At 40.9% G+C, this 20767-nt stretch overlaps 1 protein-coding gene across 2 annotated transcripts in view; it reads right to left on the bottom strand.

The window, feature by feature from the left end:
• Positions 1–126: 126 nt before the first annotated feature.
• LOC109899549 (integrin beta-1) overlaps positions 127–20767 on the bottom strand; it is a 43317-nt gene continuing 22676 nt past the window's right edge. The window contains exons 7-17 of one of the 2 annotated variants that reach the window (XM_020494883.2): positions 19717–19872; positions 16751–16846; positions 13320–13409; positions 12947–13087; positions 12530–12732; positions 12035–12273; positions 11491–11713; positions 10520–10752; positions 10059–10225; positions 3903–3980; positions 127–1675 (exon numbers count right to left, since the gene is read on the bottom strand). In XM_020494883.2, the coding sequence (XP_020350472.2) occupies positions 3903–3980; positions 10059–10225; positions 10520–10752; positions 11491–11713; positions 12035–12273; positions 12530–12732; positions 12947–13087; positions 13320–13409; positions 16751–16846; positions 19717–19872 (1626 nt within the window). In that variant the 3' untranslated portion in view covers positions 127–1675. The remainder of the gene's footprint in view (positions 1676–3902; positions 3981–10058; positions 10226–10519; positions 10753–11490; positions 11714–12034; positions 12274–12529; positions 12733–12946; positions 13088–13319; positions 13410–16750; positions 16847–19716; positions 19873–20767) is intronic. The other variant, XM_020494886.2, reaches the window with a different exon arrangement.

Genomic DNA, 20767 nt, shown 5'->3' with positions numbered 1-20767 from the left:
AATGTGATGTGATTGTTTAAAATAAAACCACAGAGAGGAAGGAGCGTGTTACAAGTATCTTTGATCAAACCATGCCTCCTCTTTCTAGAACCAATGTAGCAAAGCTAAAATAAAATAAGCATTCCATGTCATTTAGGTACTTTTTAATAAATAAATTCAGAAACAGCATTGGGAAAAGTGAACATAATATTGAAATAAAAGGCACTTTAAAAACAAGATATGATATTGAGGAGTTGTTGTATTTTAAAACAATTCCAAGAGGCCTTTCACTTAATACTGATTTTACACAAGCACTGCAGGGGTTACCCCAGCCCAATGATTTCAAAAGGGGGAAACAACAGATTAAAACAAGCTAACTTGTGTCAATCAGTATGTCTTCAGAACAAAGTTTACAATTTGTTTAACATTGATCAACATGAAACACATTGAATAAGGCTTTGCAAAGAAGGCAGATATTTGGCTTTGCTAGTAATGAGTACAGAAAAGGACCTGAGGTTGAATACTGAAATCTTATAGAATAAAACTAAATTATACAAAAAATAAATGAAACTTCTTAATTTTGTCACAAATGCATGTCAATTGATTATGTAATTAAGTGATTTACATTTCTTTATCCCATTAATACAAGTGGTTTTCAATCCCTTTAAAATAGGCTGTTTATGACAGTTATATGTAATCATAGATTTTTTTTTCAGTCATTTTGCAAGGCAAAACCTGTTCTCATCAATAGTGCAATAACCTTTGACATCTAAACATCAATGCTTTCCATGTATTAGTTCTTAGCACATCTTCACACATTACATGTAATGCGTCCCAAATATAGCACCTTGTTCCCCATGTAGTGCACTACTTATGAGCAGGAAGCCTATAGGGTGTTAAACGGAATTGGGTGCCATTTGGGATGCACATGTTACCTGATGACTATGTTAGAATTTATGTGATCTTTAAAAACTACCCCTAATGATGAATCCAGATTCTTGCAATCATGCTTGATGGATGTCTCTTTTATCCACAAATGAATAAGGATATAGCCCTGTCTGAGCCAGAACGGCCCATATGACAGGAGCCCATCTCCTGTTTCTGTAGTGTGAGGCAGGTTGATATACAAGTACACACCCTGAACAGGATGCTAGTCTATCGCAAGGCAAAATCAATGTTTACTACCCTATGGTTGAAAAAATACTTCACAGCCACAATGCAAAATATTGGTATGCTTTAGTCTCAGGTGCTGTTTGACAGTCAATGGCACACTAATAACAAGTCCATGAACAGAAAGAGAGTACTCTCTGTGCCCATATGGGTATGGTCTCTGAAAGGCACAACCCGTGGCCCATACCAGTCCTGTGGCAAAAACCTTATTTCTAACCAATTCTTCAAGAAAGAAATAAAAAGCACCTTAAAGTATATACACTTAACAACTAACTGTACATTTTAAAAAGACAATGATTGCATAGAAAATAAACTGTTAGTAAGAAGACCAAATGTATTGGCCAAATGTAACGTTATAATACTGAAGCGACAAGAAGAAGAAATTACCAAAGACCGTATACCTCTCATGCCCTAGAACTATATTTGCATACAGTGTTGTTCTGGGAGACCTGAAACTCCATCATTTGCCTTCATATTTGGGGTTGACCACCGTCGTAACAGCACTCTTGTAGATGGGATTTTCTCCCTGGAAGGCACAAGAGAAACGAAGAAAATGTTAGAATTGTAATTTACAGTCATTATATACAGTGGGGCAAAAAAGTATTTAGTCAGCCACCAATTGTGCAAGTTCTCCAATTTAAAAAGATGAGAGAGGCCTGTAATTTTCATCATGGGTACACTTCAACTATGACGGACAAAATGAGAAAAAAAATCCAGAAAATCACATTGTAGGAATTTTAATGAATAATGAAATAAGTATTTGGTCATTAACAAAAGTTTCTCAATACTTTGTTATATACCCTTTGTTGGCAATGACAGAGGTCATACGTTTTCTGTAAGTCTTCACAAGGTTTTCACACACTGTTGCTGGTATTTTGGCCCATTCCTCCATGCAGATCTCCTCTAGGTGCAGTGATGTTTTGGGGCTGTTGCTGGGCAACACGGACTTTCAACTCCTTCCAAAGATTTTCTATGGGGTTGAGTTCTGGAAACTGGCTAGGCCACTCCAGGACCTTGAAATGCTTCTTACAAAGTCACTCCTTCATTGCCCAGGTGGTGTGTTTGGGATCATTGTCATGCTGAAAGACCCAGCCACATTTCATCTTCAATGCCCTTGCTGATGGAAGGAGGTTTTCACTCAAAATCTCACGGTACATGGCCCCATTCATTATTTCCTTTACACGGAGCAGTCGTCCTGGTCCCTTTGCAGAAAAACAGCCCCAAAGCATGACGTTTCCACCCCCATGCTTCACAGTAGGTATGGTGTTCTTTGGATGCAATTCAGCATTCTTTGTCCTCCAAACACGACGAGTTGAGTTTTTACCAAAAAGTTATATTTTGGTTTCATCTGACCATATGACATTCTCCCAATCTTCTTCTGGATCATCCAAATGCTCTCTAGCAAACTTCAGACGGGCCTGGACATGTACTGGCTTAAGCAGGGGGACACGTCTGGCACTGCAGGATTTGAGTCCCTGGCGGCGTAGTGTGTTACTGATGGTAGGCTTTGTTACTTTGGTCCCAGCTCTCTGCAGGTCATTCACTAGGTCCCGACATGTGGTTCTGGGATTTTTACTCACCGTTCTTGTGATAATTTTGACCCCACGGGGTGAGATCTTGCGTGGAGCCGCAGATCGAGGGAGATTATCAGTGGTCTTGTATGTCTTCCGTTTCCTAATAATTGCTCCCACAGTTGATTTCTTCAAACCAAGCTGCTTACCTATTGCAGATTCACTCTTCCCAGCCTGGTGCAGGTCTACAATTTTGTTTCTGGTGTCCTTTGACAGCTCTTTGGTCTTGGCCATAGTGGAGTTTGGAGTGTGACTGTTTGAGGTTGTGGACAGGTGTCTTTTATACTGATAACAAGTTCAAACAGGTGCCATTAATACAGGTAACGAGTGGAGGACAGAGGAGCCTCTTAAAGAAGAAGTTACAGGTCTGTGAGAGCCAGAAATCTTGCTTGTTTGTAGGTGACCAAATACTTATTTTCCACCATAATTTGCAAATAAATTCATAAAAAATCATACAATGTGATTTTCTGGATTTTTCTTCTCATTTTGTCTGTCATAGTTGAAGTGTCCCTATGATGAAATTTACAGGCCTCTCTCATCTTTTTAAGTGGGAGAACGTGCACAATTGGTGGCTGACTAAATACTTTTTTGCCCCACTGTATGTAACATGTCAGTCATAACACAAAAGTTGCAATTTATGAGGAAAAAAAACCCACAGCAAAATCCGAGCCCATTTAGAATATCAAATCATTATCAAGCATTCTTTGGAAAGATCATGCCATCATATGGATATCTTGGTGTCATTTTGAGTGAGGATACGTGTGATGTCATCCAGGTCACACTGTTAGAAGAAATATCAACAAACGTCTCAGACACATCATGCCATTTCAATCATAGCTTCAAATATGACACAACGTACATACTGCGGTTAAACTGAAGTGTAATAGGCTTATATGTGATGACCTGTTACAGTACTTACCTCTAGTCAAACTGTTAACAGAGGGGACAGTTTACAGTATATGGGTTTATTGTTGGTTTTAATATACCATCATGTGGATCTTTCTGTACACTTTCCTCAACTGACTTACTTGGCCCAAAGAGTGACCAAAGGAAAGCCAGAAATATCGAGATTGATAAAATAGTGACAGCTTACAGTACGTTGACAAACACAAAGAAACACACAAATAAAACAAACAGGAAACCCATGCATGAAAACAGACGAGAGAGAAAGTAAATACAAACTTATAGAACCGCAGCTTTACGTCCATAGATAGGATTCTGGAACTTATTAATAGGGCTCTTGTATATAGGATTGTCTTGCTATGGGTAGAGAGAGTGGGACAGACATTTCAGAACAGGAAAAAAACAACAGAAGAGAAACAGAGACAGAATGAAATGAAATCATGGGTAAAGACAAATGAGAAGGACTGAAACAATGATATATGGAAAAGAGGTTAAAAAAAATGAGTATTTCTACATCGGGATCAGAGGCTCAGAAGTTGAGAATCATCTAAGAGTGCTGGGAAGATTCCCTTTCTACAGTTGAAGTCGGAAGTTTACATACACTTGGAGTCATTAAAACTTGTTTTTCAACCACTCTACAAATTCCTTGTTAACAAACTATAGTTTTGGCAAGTAGTTAGGACATCTACTTTGTGCATGACAGAAGTAATTTTTCCAACAATTGTTTACAGACAGATTATTTCACTGTATCACAATCCCAGTGGGTCAGAAGTTTACATACACTAAGTTGACTGTGCCTTTAAACAGCTTGGAAAATTCCTCAAAATGATGTAATGGCTATAGAAACTTCTGATAAGCAAATTGACATCATTTGAGTCAATTGGAGGTGTACCTGTAGAGAATTTCAAGGACTACCTTCAAACTCAGTGCCTTTTTGCTTCACATCATTGGAAAATCAAAAGAAATCAGCCAAGATGTCAGAAAATAAATTGTAGACCTCCACAAGTCTGGTTCATCCATGGGAGCAACATCAAAACACCTGAAGGTACAATCGGTACAAACAATAGTACGCAAGTATAAACACCATGGGACAACGCAGCCGTCATACCGCTCAGAAAGGAGACGCGTTCTGTCTCCTAGAGATGAACGTACTTTGGTGCGAAAAGTGCAAATCAATCCCAGAACAACAGCAAAGGACCTTGTGAAGATGCTGGAGGAAACCGGTACAAAAGTATCTATATCCACAGTAAAACGAGTCCTAATCTCCAACATAACCTGAAAGGCCGCTCAGCAAGGAAGAAGCCACTGCTCCAAAGCCACCATAAAAACGCCAGACTACGATTTGCAACTGCACACGGGGACAAAGATCATACATTTTGGAGAAATGTCCTCTGGTCTGATGAAACAAAAATAGAACTGTTTGGCCATAATGACCATCGTTATGTCTGGAGGAAAAAGGGGGAGGCTTGCAAGCCGAAGAACACCATCCCAACCGTGAAGCATGGGGGTGGCAGCATCATGTTGTGGGGGTGCTTTGCTGCAGGAGGGACTGGTGCACTTCACAAAATAGATGGCATCATGAGGTGGAAAATTCTGTGGATATATTGAAGCAACATCTCAAGACATGAGTCAGGAAGTTAAAGCTTGGTTGCAATTGGGTATTCCAAATGGACAATGACCCCAAGCATACTTCCAAAATTGTGGCAAAATGGCTTAAGGACAACAAAGTAAAGGTATTGGAGTGGCCATTACAAAGCCCTGACCTCAATCCTATAGAAGATTTGTGGGCAGAACTGAAAAAGCATGTGCGAGCAAGAAGGCCTACAACCTGACTCAGTTACACCAGCTCTGCCAGGAGGAATGGGCCAAAATTCACCCAACTTATTGTGGGAAGCTTGTGGAAGGCTACGTGAAACGTTTGACCCAAGTTAAACAATTTTAAAGGCAATACTACCAAATACTAATTTAGTGTATGTAAACTTCTGACCCACTGGGAATGGGATGAAATAAATAAAAGCTGAAATAAATAAATATAATATAATATTGTATTATTTCACATTCTTAAAATAAAGTGGTGTTCCTAACTGACCTAAGACAACAACTTTTTTACAAGGATTAAATGTCAGTAATTGTGAAAAACTGATTTTAAATGTATTTGGCTAAGGTGTATGTAAATTTCCGACTTCAACTGTATTTGTATACAAGTCAGGTCAGACTGCTCTCTCACACAGTCATTGATGTCTGAGGTCTTCTCGATGTACCATAATGAGAGGGTCTAGAAGCCTCAGTGCCCTGCCCATTTCACCAGAGAAGCTCTCACATGTGGCTGGTCTGAAAGAGTAATTAGGACGTGCTGAATCATCAAGCATTTTGGAAATCCTGGGTCACATTCAGTAGGGCTTATCGTAGCAAAATGCTTTGCAATGGAAAAGTAATATGAATGTTTCTTACAGACAATTCCATGTAGTACTCTGTCTGTTTTCTTACATTCGGTGCTATTAGGTTTTAATTCTCAGAGTAAATAACTCAAAGGATGCTATGAAAGCTTAACCAAGTTTAATTCTTCACAGAGGATCAATACAGCTGCATTAGACAAAACATGTTTCCACCACCACAACTATATACAGTGGGGCAAAAAAGTATTTAGTCAGCCACCAATTGTGCAAATTCTCCCACTTAAAAAGATGAGAGAGACCTGTAATTTTCATCATAGGTACACTTCAACTATGACAGACAAAATGAGAAAAAAAATCCAGAAAATCACATTGTATGATTTTTAATTAATTAATTTGCAAATTATGGTGGAAAAGAAGTATTTGGTCACCTACAAACAAGCAAGATTTCTGGCTCTCACAGACCTGTGACTCCTTCTTTAAGAGGCTCCTCTGTCCTCCACTCGTTACCTGTATTAATGGCACCTGTTTGATCTTGTTATCAGTATAAAAGGCACCTGTCCACAACCTCAAACAGTCACACTCCAAACTCCACTATGGCCAAGACCAAAGAGCTGTCAAAGGACACCAGAAACAAAATTGTAGACCTGCACCAGGCTGGGGAGACTGAATCTGCAATAGGTAAGCAGCAGTGACCTAGTGAATGACCTGCAGAGAGCTGGGACCCAAGTAACAAAGCCTACCATCAGTAACACACTACGCCACCAGGGACTCAAATCCTGCTGTGCCAGACATGTCCCCCTGCTTAAGACAGTACATGTCCAGGCCCATCTGAAGTTTGCTAAAGAGCATTTGGATGATCCAGAAGAAGATTGGGAGAATGTCATATGGTCAGATGAAACCAAAATATAACTTTTTGGTAAAAACTCAACTCGTCGTGTTTGGAGGACAAAGAATGCTGAATTGCATCCAAAGAACACCATACCTACTGTGAAGCATGGGGGTGGAAACATCATGCTTTGGGGCTGTTTTTCTGATCCATGTAAAGGAAAGAATGAATGGGGCCATGTATCGTGAGATTTTGAGTGAAAACCTCCTTCCATCAGCAAGGGCATTGAAGATGAAACGTGGCTGGGTCTTTCAGCATGACAATGATCCCAAACACACCGCCCGGGCAACGAAGGAGTGGCTTCGTAAGAAGCATTTCAAGGTCCTGGAGTGGCCTAGCCAGTCTCCAGATCTCAACCCATAGAAAATCTTTGGAGGGAGTTGAAAGTCCGTGTTGCCCAGCAACAGCCCCAAAACAACACTGCTCTAGAGGAGATCTGCATGGAGGAATGGGCCAAAATACCAGCAATAGTCTGTGAAAATCTTGTGAAGACTTACAGAAAATGTTTGACCTCTGTCATTGCCAACAAAGGGTATATAACAAAGTATTGAGATACACTTTTGTTATTGATCAAATACTTATTTTCCACCATAATTTGCAAATAAATTCATAAAAAATCCTACAATGTGATTTTCTGTAATTTTGTCTGTCATAGTTGAAGTGTACCTATGATGAAAATTACAGGCCTCTCTCATCTTTTTAAGTGGGATACCTTGCACAATTGGTGGCTGACTAAATACTTTTTTGCCCCACTGTATACACTCCTTCTCTCCAATCCTTACATTTATTATGGTTCGACAGGAAGACGAAGTAATAGGGTAATAAACCATCATTTCTCCCTTAAGGGGATCTGACCTGACCTCAACCCCTCATGTGCCTAATCCACAGATGTCCATCCGTATCCCCTATAGCAATCCCGCGACTTCCTCACGTCTAACGAACACATTCCAAAGCCATCTGGCTCCTACAGATAACCATTAACTTCTGATGTAAAAACCAGTCTCTTTCACTTGTCAGATACTATATTTCTGAGTATAACAATGTTCCAAGTTTATCCCAGAATCTAACAGTGCCTAATGAATACCACCCTGCTGTCCGGAATTTAACCTCTGCCTGCTGTGTGGTTAACACGACACTAGATGGCAGTAGAACTCCACCAACCAAACTAGGCTTCTGTAGCAACTCCCAGGAAAAAGACAGATATACATTACCAGTCAAAAGTTTGAACATACCTACTCATTGAAAGGTTTCTTTATTTTTACTATTTTCTACATTGTAGAATAATAGTGAAGAAGTCATAAATACAATAAAATAACACATATGGAAATGTGTAGTAACCACAAAAGTGTTAAACAAATCAAAACATATGAGATTTTTCAAAGTTGCCACCCTTTGCCTTAATGACAGCTCTGCTTACTCTTGGCATTCTCTCAACCAGCTTCATGAGGTAGTCACCTGGAATGCATTTCAATTAACAGGTCTGCCTTTGTTAAAAGTTCATTTGTGGAATTTATTTCCTTCTTAATGCGTTTGGGCCAATCAGTTGTGTTGTGACAAGGTAGGGGTGGTATACAGAAGATAGCCCTATTTGGTAAAATACCAAGTCCATATTATGGCAAGAAGAGCTCAGATAAGGAAAGAGAAATGACAGTCCATCATTACTTTAAGACATGAAGGTCAGTCATTTCGGACCAATTCAAGAACTTTGAAAGTTTCTTCATGCGCAGTCGCAAAAACCATCAAGCGCTATGATGAAACTGGCTCTCATGGAGGACCGCCACAGCAAAGGAAGACCCAGAGTTACCTCTGCTGCAGAGGATAAGTTCATTAGTTAACTGCACCTCAGATTGCAGCTTAAATGCTTAATAGAGTTCAAGTAACAGACATCTCAACATCAACTGTTCAGAAGAGACTACGTGAATCGGGCCTACATGGACAATTTGCAAAGAAACCACTACTAAAGGACCCCAATAAGAAGAAGATATTTGCTTGGGCCAAGAAACATGAGCAATGGACATTAGACCGGTGGAAATGTGTCCTTTGGTCTGATGAGTCCAAATTTGAGATTTTTGGTTCCAACCGCCGTGTCTTTGTGAGATGCAGAGTAGGTAAATGGATGATCTCTGCATGTGTGGATCCCACTGTGAAGCATGGAGGAGGTGGCGTGATGGTGCTTTGCTGGTGACACTGTCAGCAATTTATTTAGAATTCAAGGTACAATTAACCAGCATGGCTACCACAGCATTCTGCAGCGATACGCCATCTGGTTTGCGCTTAGTGGGACTATCATTTGTTTTTCAACAGGTTAATGACCCAAAAAACACCTCCAGGCTGTGTAAGGGTTATTTGACCAATAAGGAGAGTGATGAGTACTGCATCATGTCACCTGGCCCCCACAATCATCCGACCTCAACCCAAATGAGATGATTTGGGATGAGTTGGACCGCAGAGTGAAGGAAAAGCAGCCAATAAGTGCTCTGCATGTATCGGAACTCTTTCAAGACTGTTGGAAAAACATTCCTCATGAAGCTAGGTGAGAGATGCCAACAGTATGCAAAGCGGTCATCAAGGCAAAGGGTGGCTACTTGGAATAATATCATAACTAATACATTTTCATTTTTTAACACTTGTTTACTTACTACATGACTCCATATGTGTTATTTTATTGTATTTATGAGTTCTTCACAATTATTCTACAATGTAGAAAATAGTAAAAAATAAATAAAAACCCTTGAATGAGTAGGTGTGTCCAGAATTAACTGGTACTGTATGTGTATTCAGGGACCGTCACATTCCAAAAAGGCTTCTGTTTTTTGGTTTCTCTATTTTGCACAGAGATTACTTCAAACTTCTAAGATATTTACTTTGAAGTTGAAATTGAGTAGGACTGTCTGTGCGTCTTATAAAATCCTCATCATCAACAGGTCTGTTACAGTCATCAAAGGCTGAGAGAGAGTACAACACTGTTTCCAACTCTATATTCCTCTAGGAGTCCATTCTCTGTTTAAGAGATTCAGACGGTTGTCATATCTATAACACCTGTTTTCCATGTCTCAAATCAACCTACTGAAATTAAGCCCGGCAAAAATACATAATCGCCCTTACGAACTTCTCAAAGATGGCTGTCAGGTACTGTCTACTATCCATTCTTACCGTGTCCCATTTAGCATTCATCTTCTCCTTTTCAAACTTGGCGAACTCCCTCCTGTCGTGGATGATCATGAGCAGCTTCCAAATGAGCAGCAAAGCCAGGCCGATCAGCACAATGCCCGCCACAACGCCAGCCACGATGGGGATGATGTCCGGGCCCGCAGGGCAGTCTGGAACACAGACAGGGAAACACACAGCAAGAAAATTATGTTAGCCCAATATTTTTGAGGGTATTTAACCAGGCAAGTCAGCTGATGTAAAATCAAATTCATATACACAATTACATCCTGATTTGCATTATACTGCATCTAGGACAAGGAACTTCTGGTCAGTTCTTCACGGTCAGGCCAAGAACTCCGAGCTCTAATGACAACACTACTCAATGGATAAAACAAATAAACCTATTTTTCACCTTGTTATATCCTCAGTCACAATGTCATGCCAGAGACTGCATATTCTCTCACCTAGTGTTTCCACCACATGGACCTCCTTCTCTGTGTTGTTGTTGACAGCGTAGGTGTAGTAGAACCAGCAGTCGTTGGCATCCCTCTCCTTACAGTGCATCAGGGGGAAGGCCTGTCCTGGCTGGGGCAGCTTGTCTCGGTCCTTCACCTTGATCAGGTTGAAGTAGCTACAGTCCCTCTCACATGTCTCCTTCTTCTCCCCCGTCCCAAAGGCCCTGCACTGAACACACTCCCTGTGGAAGACAGGACATTGACATTAAACTCTGTACAGATGGAGTAACACATGCAGGTAGTCTCACATTGTGATTCCTAGACTTGTAAACATATTCACTTGTCTATTGGAATGTAAGAAAGCTAAATATTGAGGTTTATGCAAGCGTCTGTAGTGGGCAATGCTGTACCCTACACTCTTAGCATATTTTTTTGATCTAGAACCTAAAAGGGTTCTTCAGCTGTCCCCATAGGAGGACCCTTTGAAGAACCCCGTTTGATTCCAGGTAGAACCATTTGGGGTTTTGGGAACCTAAAAGGGTTCTACGTTGAATCAAAAAGGGTTATTCTATGGGGACGGCCGAAGAACCCTTTTATCTAAGAGTGCAACTAGCACCACTGGGTTTTAGATATCACAGTCTAAACGGTCAATTGTTCCCTTTTTTTGGAATGATTGGAAGAAAGGAAACAAGAGGTCACAAAAATAATGCAGGTTAAGTTGGATAAATGAAGAAGGCTAGATGCCTATTTAAAAAAGGTTGAGAGGCAAACGTAAGGCTGAAGAAAGAGAGAAGGAATCGGTCCCTTAAAAAAAAAGAACGGGGGGGGGGAAGCTGAATTATTTTCAACCATTACAATAAACCTTTATGTAATCCACATATAACATTCCCACAAGGAAATACAGCAAATAGTTGTTTTTTTGCATTGTTAAAACAATATAATGATCAAATAAAATTAATGAATTCCTTTATTCAACTCACTTGTGTTCTGCGCAGACTCCTGGACAGGTGGGGCAGATCTCACAGGTAGGCCCCTGGAACTTGGGGTCAGTGCACTTACAGGTTCCACACTCACAGGTGCCCCGGCCATTACAGATCTGCTTGTTAGAGGCCAGGCAGGTTGTGGTGTCCAGAGAACAGTCACAGGCACTGCCCGTCCAGTTGGCATCACAGATACACACCCTGCACTCACAATGACCGTGTCCTGCCACAACACAACACACACAGGGTCAGAGATGAGACATCAAATACAATCACAGATAAAAAAAGGCTGACATTAACGAGGGTAAATCTAATTTCATAACGGGCAATGATCTGTAATTTCATTGGAAATGGGCTCATTATAACCACAAACGATCACGAGGTCACTCATTTGTGTGCAGAGCAGGATGTCACACTTGTCTTCAGATGGTAGAGCTTGGCCATCATTTCACAGTAAGCAAAATCTGTAATGATATAATTTAACACATTTATCTGCTTCGACGCATGCCTATTGCACACCACAGCAGCTCAACTGATGACTTACCTCCACAGAGTTTGTTGTTGGAGCGGTCACAGTTGAAGTTGTCACAATCGCAGAACTTTCCACTGTAGCGTTCCTCTGGGTTCTCCCTCTTCTTACACTCACAGGTTCCACACACACAGTCTCCATTGTTGCTGCAGATGTCTGTACCATTGTCTTTACGACAGTTCTTATCCAGGTCTTCGCTGGTCACTTCGTTGGTGCTGCACTCACAATGTCTACCTATACGGCCCTCGTTGCACCTGAGCGACAATAAAGAAAATCAAATGTAATCCTTTTTTACAACAACATGCCAATATTGTAGAATATTCAGAAAAACCAATGCAATATACCGGAAATCAGTTACATATCAATGGACTATAGAAATAGATTTACAATGCATTATACATTCAGTATCAAACATCATACTGTACACTTTCTCTATGCCATGGACAATATTACAATATGAAAGGTAAATAAGGGTTAAGATCTTCTGCCTGTGAATCATAAGTGCCTTACCTGCAGGCTCCACATTCATATGTCCCGTTGCCTTTGTGGCAGATGTCACTGTTCTCAGTGCCGTTTTTGTGACAGTCACATTCACAGATGAAGTTCAGAGCGATCTCCACCTCCTCTGTGAACCCTAGGGGTTTGATCTTGATGGTCTCTGGTTTGCCCATCTTAGGACACTGCTTAGCTGTGATGCTTATGGTGAAAGACACCTACAGATAAGTGATGAAGGAACGCATTCACACTAAGGGCATACTATTTACATTTCATAATTTAAAAAACGATGCATTTCACTCGTCGGACATCTAATAACGGACCAATCCAATGCACTTGATCAGAAAACTGAAATAACTGAACCTGAAAGATGAAATTTTTTTTTGTCTATATTTAGAATTGAAAACGATGGAGGATGTTTTGGTTACCCACCTCGTCTCCGATGGAGATGTTGGAGCATTTTCTTCCCATCTCTCCCTCACCAGTCACTCCGTTCTTGCAGCGTGACTGGTACGCAATGGTCACTCCCTCTGCTAGCTTACTGTTCTCTAGAATCACCTCTGAGGAAAGAGACTACCACACAAAGAACAAGAGTTAGCCCACTGCAAATTGAAAATATACTATATTCAGTAATCTACAGTTTTTAAAATGCATATTTGAAAAATGTCCCATGCAAAGAACAGTTCAGACAGAGACGTGATGACTTTAAAGTAAGAGCAGCACGGTTTTTGCCAACTATTTTGAGGCTGAAAGTGAGATTGTGTGCAGTGCATATTGTCTAGTAACCAATTTAATTTATACTTACATTGTAGGCATCAATAATGAGGTTGATAACGTTGCTGGAGTTTGCAGAGAGTGTCCCAACTGCAGACTTAGGAATGAGATTCTTCAACTCCTGAGAAGAGAGAGAACACCGTAGAGTAAATTATCTAGTATGTCAATATGAATCATGTACAATCGTGGCCAAAAGTTTTGAGAATGACACAAATATTAACTTCCACAAAGTTTGCTATTTCAGTGTCTTTAGATATTTTTGTCAGATGTTACTATGGAATACTGAAGTATAATTACACGCATTTCATAAGTGTCAAAGGCTTTTATTGACAATTACATGAAGTTGATGCAAAGAGTCTATATTTGCAGTGTTGACCCTTCTTTTTCAAGAACTCTGCAATCCGCCCCTGGCATGCTGTCAATTAATTTCTGGGCCACATCCTGACTTATGGCAGCCCATTCTTGCATAATCAATGCTTGGAGTTTGTCAGAATTTGTTTTGTTTTGTTTGTCCACCCGCCTCTTGATCACAAGTTCTCAATGGGATAAAGGTCTGGGGAGTTTCCTGGCCATGGACCCAAAATATCGATGTGTTCTTCCCCGAGCCACTTAGTTATCACTTTTGCCTTATGGCAAGGTGCTCCATCATGCCGGAAAAGGCATTGTTCGTCACCAAACTGTTCCTGGATGGTTGGGAGAAGTTGCTTAAGGAGGATGTGTTGGTACCATTCTTTATTCATGGCTGTGTTCTTAGGCAAAATTGTGAGTGAGCCCACTCCCGTGGCTGAGAAGCAACCCCACACATGAATAGTCTCAGGATGCTTTACTGTTGGCATGACACAGGACTGATGGTAGCGCTCACCTTGTCTTCTCCGGACAAGCTTTTTTTCTGGATGCCCCAAACAATCAGAAAGGGGATTCATCAGAGAAACCCCAGTCCTCAGCAGTCCAATCCCTGTACCTTTTGCAGAATATCAGCCTGTTCCTGATATTTTCCCTGGAGAGAAGTGGCTTCTTTGCTGCCCTTCTTGACACCAGGCCATCCTCCAAAAGTCTTTGCTTCACTGTGTGTGCAGATGCACTCACACCTGCCTGCTGCCATTCCCGAGCAGGCTCCGTACTGGTGGTGCACCAATCCTGCAGCTGAATCAACTTTACGAGACATCCTGGCGCTTGCTGGACTTTCTTGGGCGCCCTGAAGCCTTCTTCACAACAATTGAACCACTCTCCTTGAAGTTCTTGATGATCCGATAAATTGTTGATTTAGGTGCAATCTTACTGGCAGAAATATCCTTGCAAGTAAAGCCCTTTTTTGTGCAAAGCAATGGTGAGGGCACGTGTTTCCTTGCAGGTAACTATGGTTGACCGAGGAAGAACAATGATTCCAAGCACCACCCTCCTTTTGAAGCTTCCAGTCTGTTATTCGAACTCAACCAGCATGACAGAGTGATCTCCAGCCTTGTCCTCGTCAACACTCACACCTGTGTTAACGAGAGAATCACTGACATGAGGTCAGCTGGTCCTTTTGTGGCAGGGCTGAAATGCAGTGGAATTTTGGGGGGGGGGGGGATTCAGTTAATTTGCATGGCAAAGAGGGACTTTGCAATTAATTGCAATTCATCTGATCACTCTTCACAACATTCTGGAGTATATGCAAATTGTCATCATACAAACTGAGGCAGCAGACTTTGTGAAAATTAATATTTGTGTCATTCTCAAAACTTTTGGCCATGACTGTAGATCTCTAAATAATCAATGCACCAGAAAAGTTGCTGAGAGCAAAGCTGTTATGTTTTGCCTGACCATTTAGATTGGAGAGCAGTTTGATTGTGGTCTGCAAACACATGGTTGTAAGGTCTGAATCTAAAGTTATAACTATTTAGTGTTGTGACATTCTACATTTTGACAAAGATCCAAGTCAAAGTCTATATCAAAATGGCACCATATTCCTTAAACAATGTAGTGCACTATATACATTGCCTTCGGAAAGTATTCAGACCCCTTGACTTTTTCCACATTTAGTTACGTTACAGCCTTATTCTAAAATGGATAAAATATATATACTCAGCAATTAACACAAAATACCCCATAATGATAAAGCCAAAACAGGTTTAGACATTTTTGCAAATGTATTAAAAATAAACAAAAACCTTATGTAAATAAGTTCAGACCCTTTGCTATGAGACTCACAATTTAGCTCAGTTGCATCCTGATAATTCTACAACTTGATTGGAGTCCACTTGTGGTAAATTCAATCGATTGGACATAGTTTGGAAAGGCACACACCTGTCTATATAAGGCCCTACAGTTGACCGTGCATGTCAAAACACCAAGACCTGAGGTCAAAGGAATTGTCTGTAGAGCTCCGAGACAGGACCGTGTCGAGGCACAGATCTTGGGAAGGGTACCAAAAAAGACTCTTCCTAGAGCTGGCCGCACGAGAGAAACGCCTTAGTCAGGGAGGTGACCAAGAACCCGATGGTCACTCAACCTCAAGACTCTTTGGCCTGAATGCCAACCGTCACGTCTGGAGGAAATCTGGCACCATCCCTATGGTGAAGCATGGGGTGTTCTTCAGCCGCAGGGACTGGGAAACTAGTCAGGGTTGAGGCAAATATGAGCGGAGCAAAGTACAGAGGGATCTAACAGGACAACGACCCTAAGCACACAGCCAAGACAATGCAGGAGTGGCTTTGAGATAAGTCTCTAAATGTCCTTGAGTGGCCCAGCCAGAGTTTGGACTTGAACTCAAACGTCTCTGGAGAGACCTGAATAGCAGTGCAGCAATGCTCCCCATCCAACCTGACAGAGCTTGAGAGGATCTGCAGAGAAGAACAGGAGAAACTCCCCAAATACGGGTCCGCCAGGCTTGTAGCGTCATACCCAATAAGACTCACGGCTGTAATTGCTGCCAAAGGTGCTTCAACAAATGTCTAAACCTGCTTTTGCTTTGTCATTATGGGGTATTGCGTGTAGATTGATGAAGAGAATACGGCTGTAACCTAACAAAATGTGGAAAAAGTCAAAGGGTCTGAATACTTTCCGAAGGCACTGTACATCATAGGGTGCCATTTGGGATGTAACCCAAGTCTAACAGTGGAATCAAATAATCAAAGACTTTCTCCCGAGGTTGACAAACACTGTCCAAGCATTGGAACTGATGTGGATATGATAAAGGAATATTGTCGAACTCCAGGCAGACATCTAAATGGCTTGAAAAGGGCAAAAAGGAACATTCAGATGCTTGTGTCCCAAATGGCACCCTATTCCTTATAAAGTGCACTACAAAAGTAGTGCAAAATATAGGGAAATTGTTGCCATTTGGGACACAACCAGATGTCCAAAGATATGTTACTAGTAAAAAGGTAAAGGTACTGCTCTTCAAAGGGTTGGGCTTCCTCCAACCTCCAACAGAGAAGCACAGAAACTTGAAAATTCCACACACAGGAACAACTGACTGACCTTGTAAACAGGCTGGAACTCCTCTGTGATGGCAAAGATTGTCTGGATGTTGTTGTCACTTAGTTTCTGAACCAGATGGGCGATGGAGGGGTAGTCCTGTTACAGGGAGACAATTAGTAAGTACAGGTACTAGGTTAGCCCTTTGATGCCATCACTAAGGCAAGTAGCCCATAACCTTCAAATCTTGTCATATTCAAAATACAGACCACACAGAAGAGAAAAAAGCCACAATACATACAGTAAATAGCAGTGTATTAATGAAGAAATAATGCCTAAGAACCCGGGCATTACAGTGTCACAACTCCCGACAAGGGCTGTTCTAAGGCCCAGGGTGAAGCCATAATTCCTGGGTTCCAGGGCATTATTGTTTTAGTTATTTCCTCATCTTTTGACCCAGTCTTAATTCTATTCATTCAACATTGCTATGCTAAACAAATCATTGGCATGTACAGTTGAAGTCAGAAGTTTACATACACCATAGCCAAATATATTTAAAATCAGTTTTTCACAATTACTGACATTTAATCCTAGTAAAAAGTCCTTGTCTTAGGATCACCACTTTATTTTAAGAATGTGAAATGTCAGAATAATAGTAGAGAATTATTTCAGCTTTGATTTATTTTGTTCACATTCCCAGTGGGTCAGAAATGTACATACACTCAACTAGTATTTGGTAGCATTGCCTTTCAATTGTTTAACTTGGGTCAAATATTTTGTGAAACCTTCCACAAGCTTCCCACAATAAGTTGGGTGAATTTTGGCCCATTCCTCCTGACAGAGCTGGTGTAACTGAGTCAGGTTTGTAGACCTCCTTACTCGCACATGCTTTTTCTGTTCTGCCCACAAATCTTATATTGGATTGAGGTCAGGGCTTTGATGGCCACACCAATACCTTGACTTTGTTGTCCTTAAGCCATTTTGCCACAATTTTGGAGGTATGCTTGGGGTCATTGTCCATTTGGAAGACCCAATTGCAACCAAGCTCTAACTTCCTGACTTATGTCTTGAGATGTTGCTTCAATATATCCACATAATTTTCCACCTCATGCCATTTATTTTGTGAAGTGCACCAGTCCCTCCTGCAGCAAAGCACCCCTACAACATGATGCTACCACCCCAGTGCTTCACGGTTGGGATGGTGTTCTTCAGCTTGCAAGCCTCCCCCTTTTCCTCCGATGGTCATTATGGCCAAACAGTTCTATTTTGGTTTCATCAGACCAGAGGACGTTTCTCCAAAAAGTATGATCTTTGTCCACATGTGCAGTTGCACCGTAGTCCGTAGTCTGGCTTTTTTATGGCGGCTTTGGAGCAGTGGCTTCTTCCTTGCTGAGCAGCCTTTCAGGTTATGTTGATATAGGACTTGTTTTACTGTGCATATAGATACTTTTGTACCGGTTTCCTCCAGCATCTTCACAATGTCCTTTGCGGTTGTTCTGGGATTGATTTGCACTTTTTTCGGCATTAAAGTACGTTCATCTATAGGAGACCGAAGGAGTCTCCTTCCTGAGCGGTATGACAGCTGCGTGGTTCAATGGTGTTTATACTTGAGTGCTATTTTTTGCACAGATGAACGTGGTACCTTCCGGCGTTTGGAAATTGCTCCCAAGGATGAACCAGACTTGTGGAGGTCTACAATTGTTTTTCTGAAGTCTTGGCTGATTTCTTTTGATTTTCCCATGATGTCAAGCAAAGAGGCACTGAGTTTGAAGGTAGGCCTTGAAATACATCCACAGGTACACAGGCTAACTGACATCATTTGAGTTAATCAGAAGCTTCTAAAGCCATGACATTTTCTGGAATTTCCCAAGCTGTTTAAAGGCACAGTCAACTTAGTGTATGTAAACTTCTGACCCACTGGAATTGTGATACAGTGAATTATAAGTAAAATAATCTGTCTGTAACCAATTGTTGGAAGAAAATACTTGTCATGCACAAAGTAGATGTCCTATCCGACTTGCCAAAACTATAGTTTGTTAACAAGAAATATGTGGAGTGGTTGAAAAACGAGTTTTAATAACTCCAACCAAAGTGCATGTAAACTTCCGACTTCAACTGTAGCTAGGTAGCATAGATTCAATGATGATAAGACAAGAACTTCAATAAATAATGACTTAATACTGTAAACATCCAATAGGCCTACATAGGCAAGCACTATTATGGTTGGCGAGTCCGAGCTAACCAAGCTGGTGATGTTTCCGTTGATGGCACATGAGTGGAAGAACTGTCCATGCTGGTGGTGACTGTCAGTGTTTACCTAACACCGAACCCAAACCGGCTACGCACGCGCGCCATCGTGCATACATTTATTTTGTCCCCCCACACCAAACGCGATCACGACACACAGGTTAAAATATCAAAACAAACTCTGAACCAATTATATTCATTTGGGGACTGGTCAAAAAGCATTAAACATTTATGGCAATTTAGATAGCTTGCACTTTCTAGCTAATTTGTCTTGGGATATAAAATTTAGTTGTTATTTTACCTGAAATGCACAAGGTCCTCTACCTCTAATTAATCCACACATAAAATGGTCAACCGAATCATTTCCAGTCATCTCTCCTCCTTCTAGGCCTTTTCTTCTCTTGACTTTATATTGCAATTGTCTACTTTCATAAATGAGGTGCATTACCGCTTCTGACCTCGTTCATCTTTCAATCACCCATGTGGGTATAACCAATGAGGAGATGGCACGTGGGTACCTGCTTCTATAAACCAATGAGGAGATGGGAGAGGCAGGACTTGTAGCGCGATCTGCGTCACAAATAGAACTGACTTCTATTTTAGCCCTTCGCAACGCAGACTCAATAATTGAATAATATAGATTTCTAAATTTATTTTGCAAAGCTTGCGCAGTGAGATTGAACAGAGTAAATAGGCATTTCAAGGCATAGACACTGGCTGGAAAGCAGTTTTAACCCATCATCATTCAGGATTAGAATCACCCGTTGTATTATTATACATACATAGTAGTGGCTCATGGTGTACATATTGTTCTCCAGGTGGCATTTCCCATCGTTGGGCAGAACAATCCCTCCCAGTTTCCCATCTCCAGCAAAGTGGAAGCCAGCATCAGTGGAAAACACCAGCAGACGTGTGACGTTCCTCCAGCCAATGTGCTCCTGGGAGGAGGGAGAGAGAGAGGCCCATATAAACTCAATGTAAAATAAAACAACACACAGAAAAAGGACATAGCTTACAGAAATACCAGAGAACAAAATTACAAGACCTAGGAAATATATTTTAAAAACTAGGAATAGCTATGTAAGAGGTTAAAACTTCTTAGGGCTAGGCGCCCCGCTAGTGGGACAAATTCCGGTGAACCTGGAGGGTGCGCAATTCAAATAAATAATCATACAAATTATGGATATTAAACATTTAGCTTAAATTCTTGTTATCTTCCTCTGATTTGTCATCCAAAGGGACCCAGATATAACAGGTAGTGTCATTTTGTTAGATAAAATCCTTCTTTATATCCCAAAAAGTCTGTTTAGTTGGCGCCATCGATTTGAGTAATCCACTCGTTCAACATGCAGAGAAAGGAATCCAAAAATCTACCCCTAAACTTTGTTTCAACAAATCAAAATAGGTTTCTATCTACTCCCCAGATACCCTAAAATGTAATCAAACTCAAATATTTCTTACGGAAAAAAGTATGTTCAATAAGAAACCGATTTTAGCAGGTGCTTCATGGTGCGCCCAAACACGAATTTCCAAGACTGTGTCCCTGAACTAAAACTCATGTTTCTTATTAGTTTTTGAAGTTACAAGCCTGAAACCTTGAACATAGACTGCTGACACCCTGTGAAAGCCACAGGAATTGCATCCCGGGAGCAATCCCAGAATTCAGTATGCCCCTATACTTTTCATTGTAAGAGCATGGTCTCTCAAAAACATAATAATTCCGGTTGGTTTTTCTTTGGATTTTCTCCTCCCATATCTCTTGTGTTATAGTCTCTTACATAATTTTAACATTTCTACAAACGTCAGTGTTTTATTTCCAATGGTACCAATTAT

Source organism: Oncorhynchus kisutch, linkage group LG11 (genome assembly GCF_002021735.2).
Source record: "Oncorhynchus kisutch isolate 150728-3 linkage group LG11, Okis_V2, whole genome shotgun sequence".
Lineage (NCBI taxonomy): Eukaryota > Metazoa > Chordata > Actinopteri > Salmoniformes > Salmonidae > Oncorhynchus > Oncorhynchus kisutch.
This window is presented reverse-complemented; position numbering and strand designations above follow the sequence as displayed.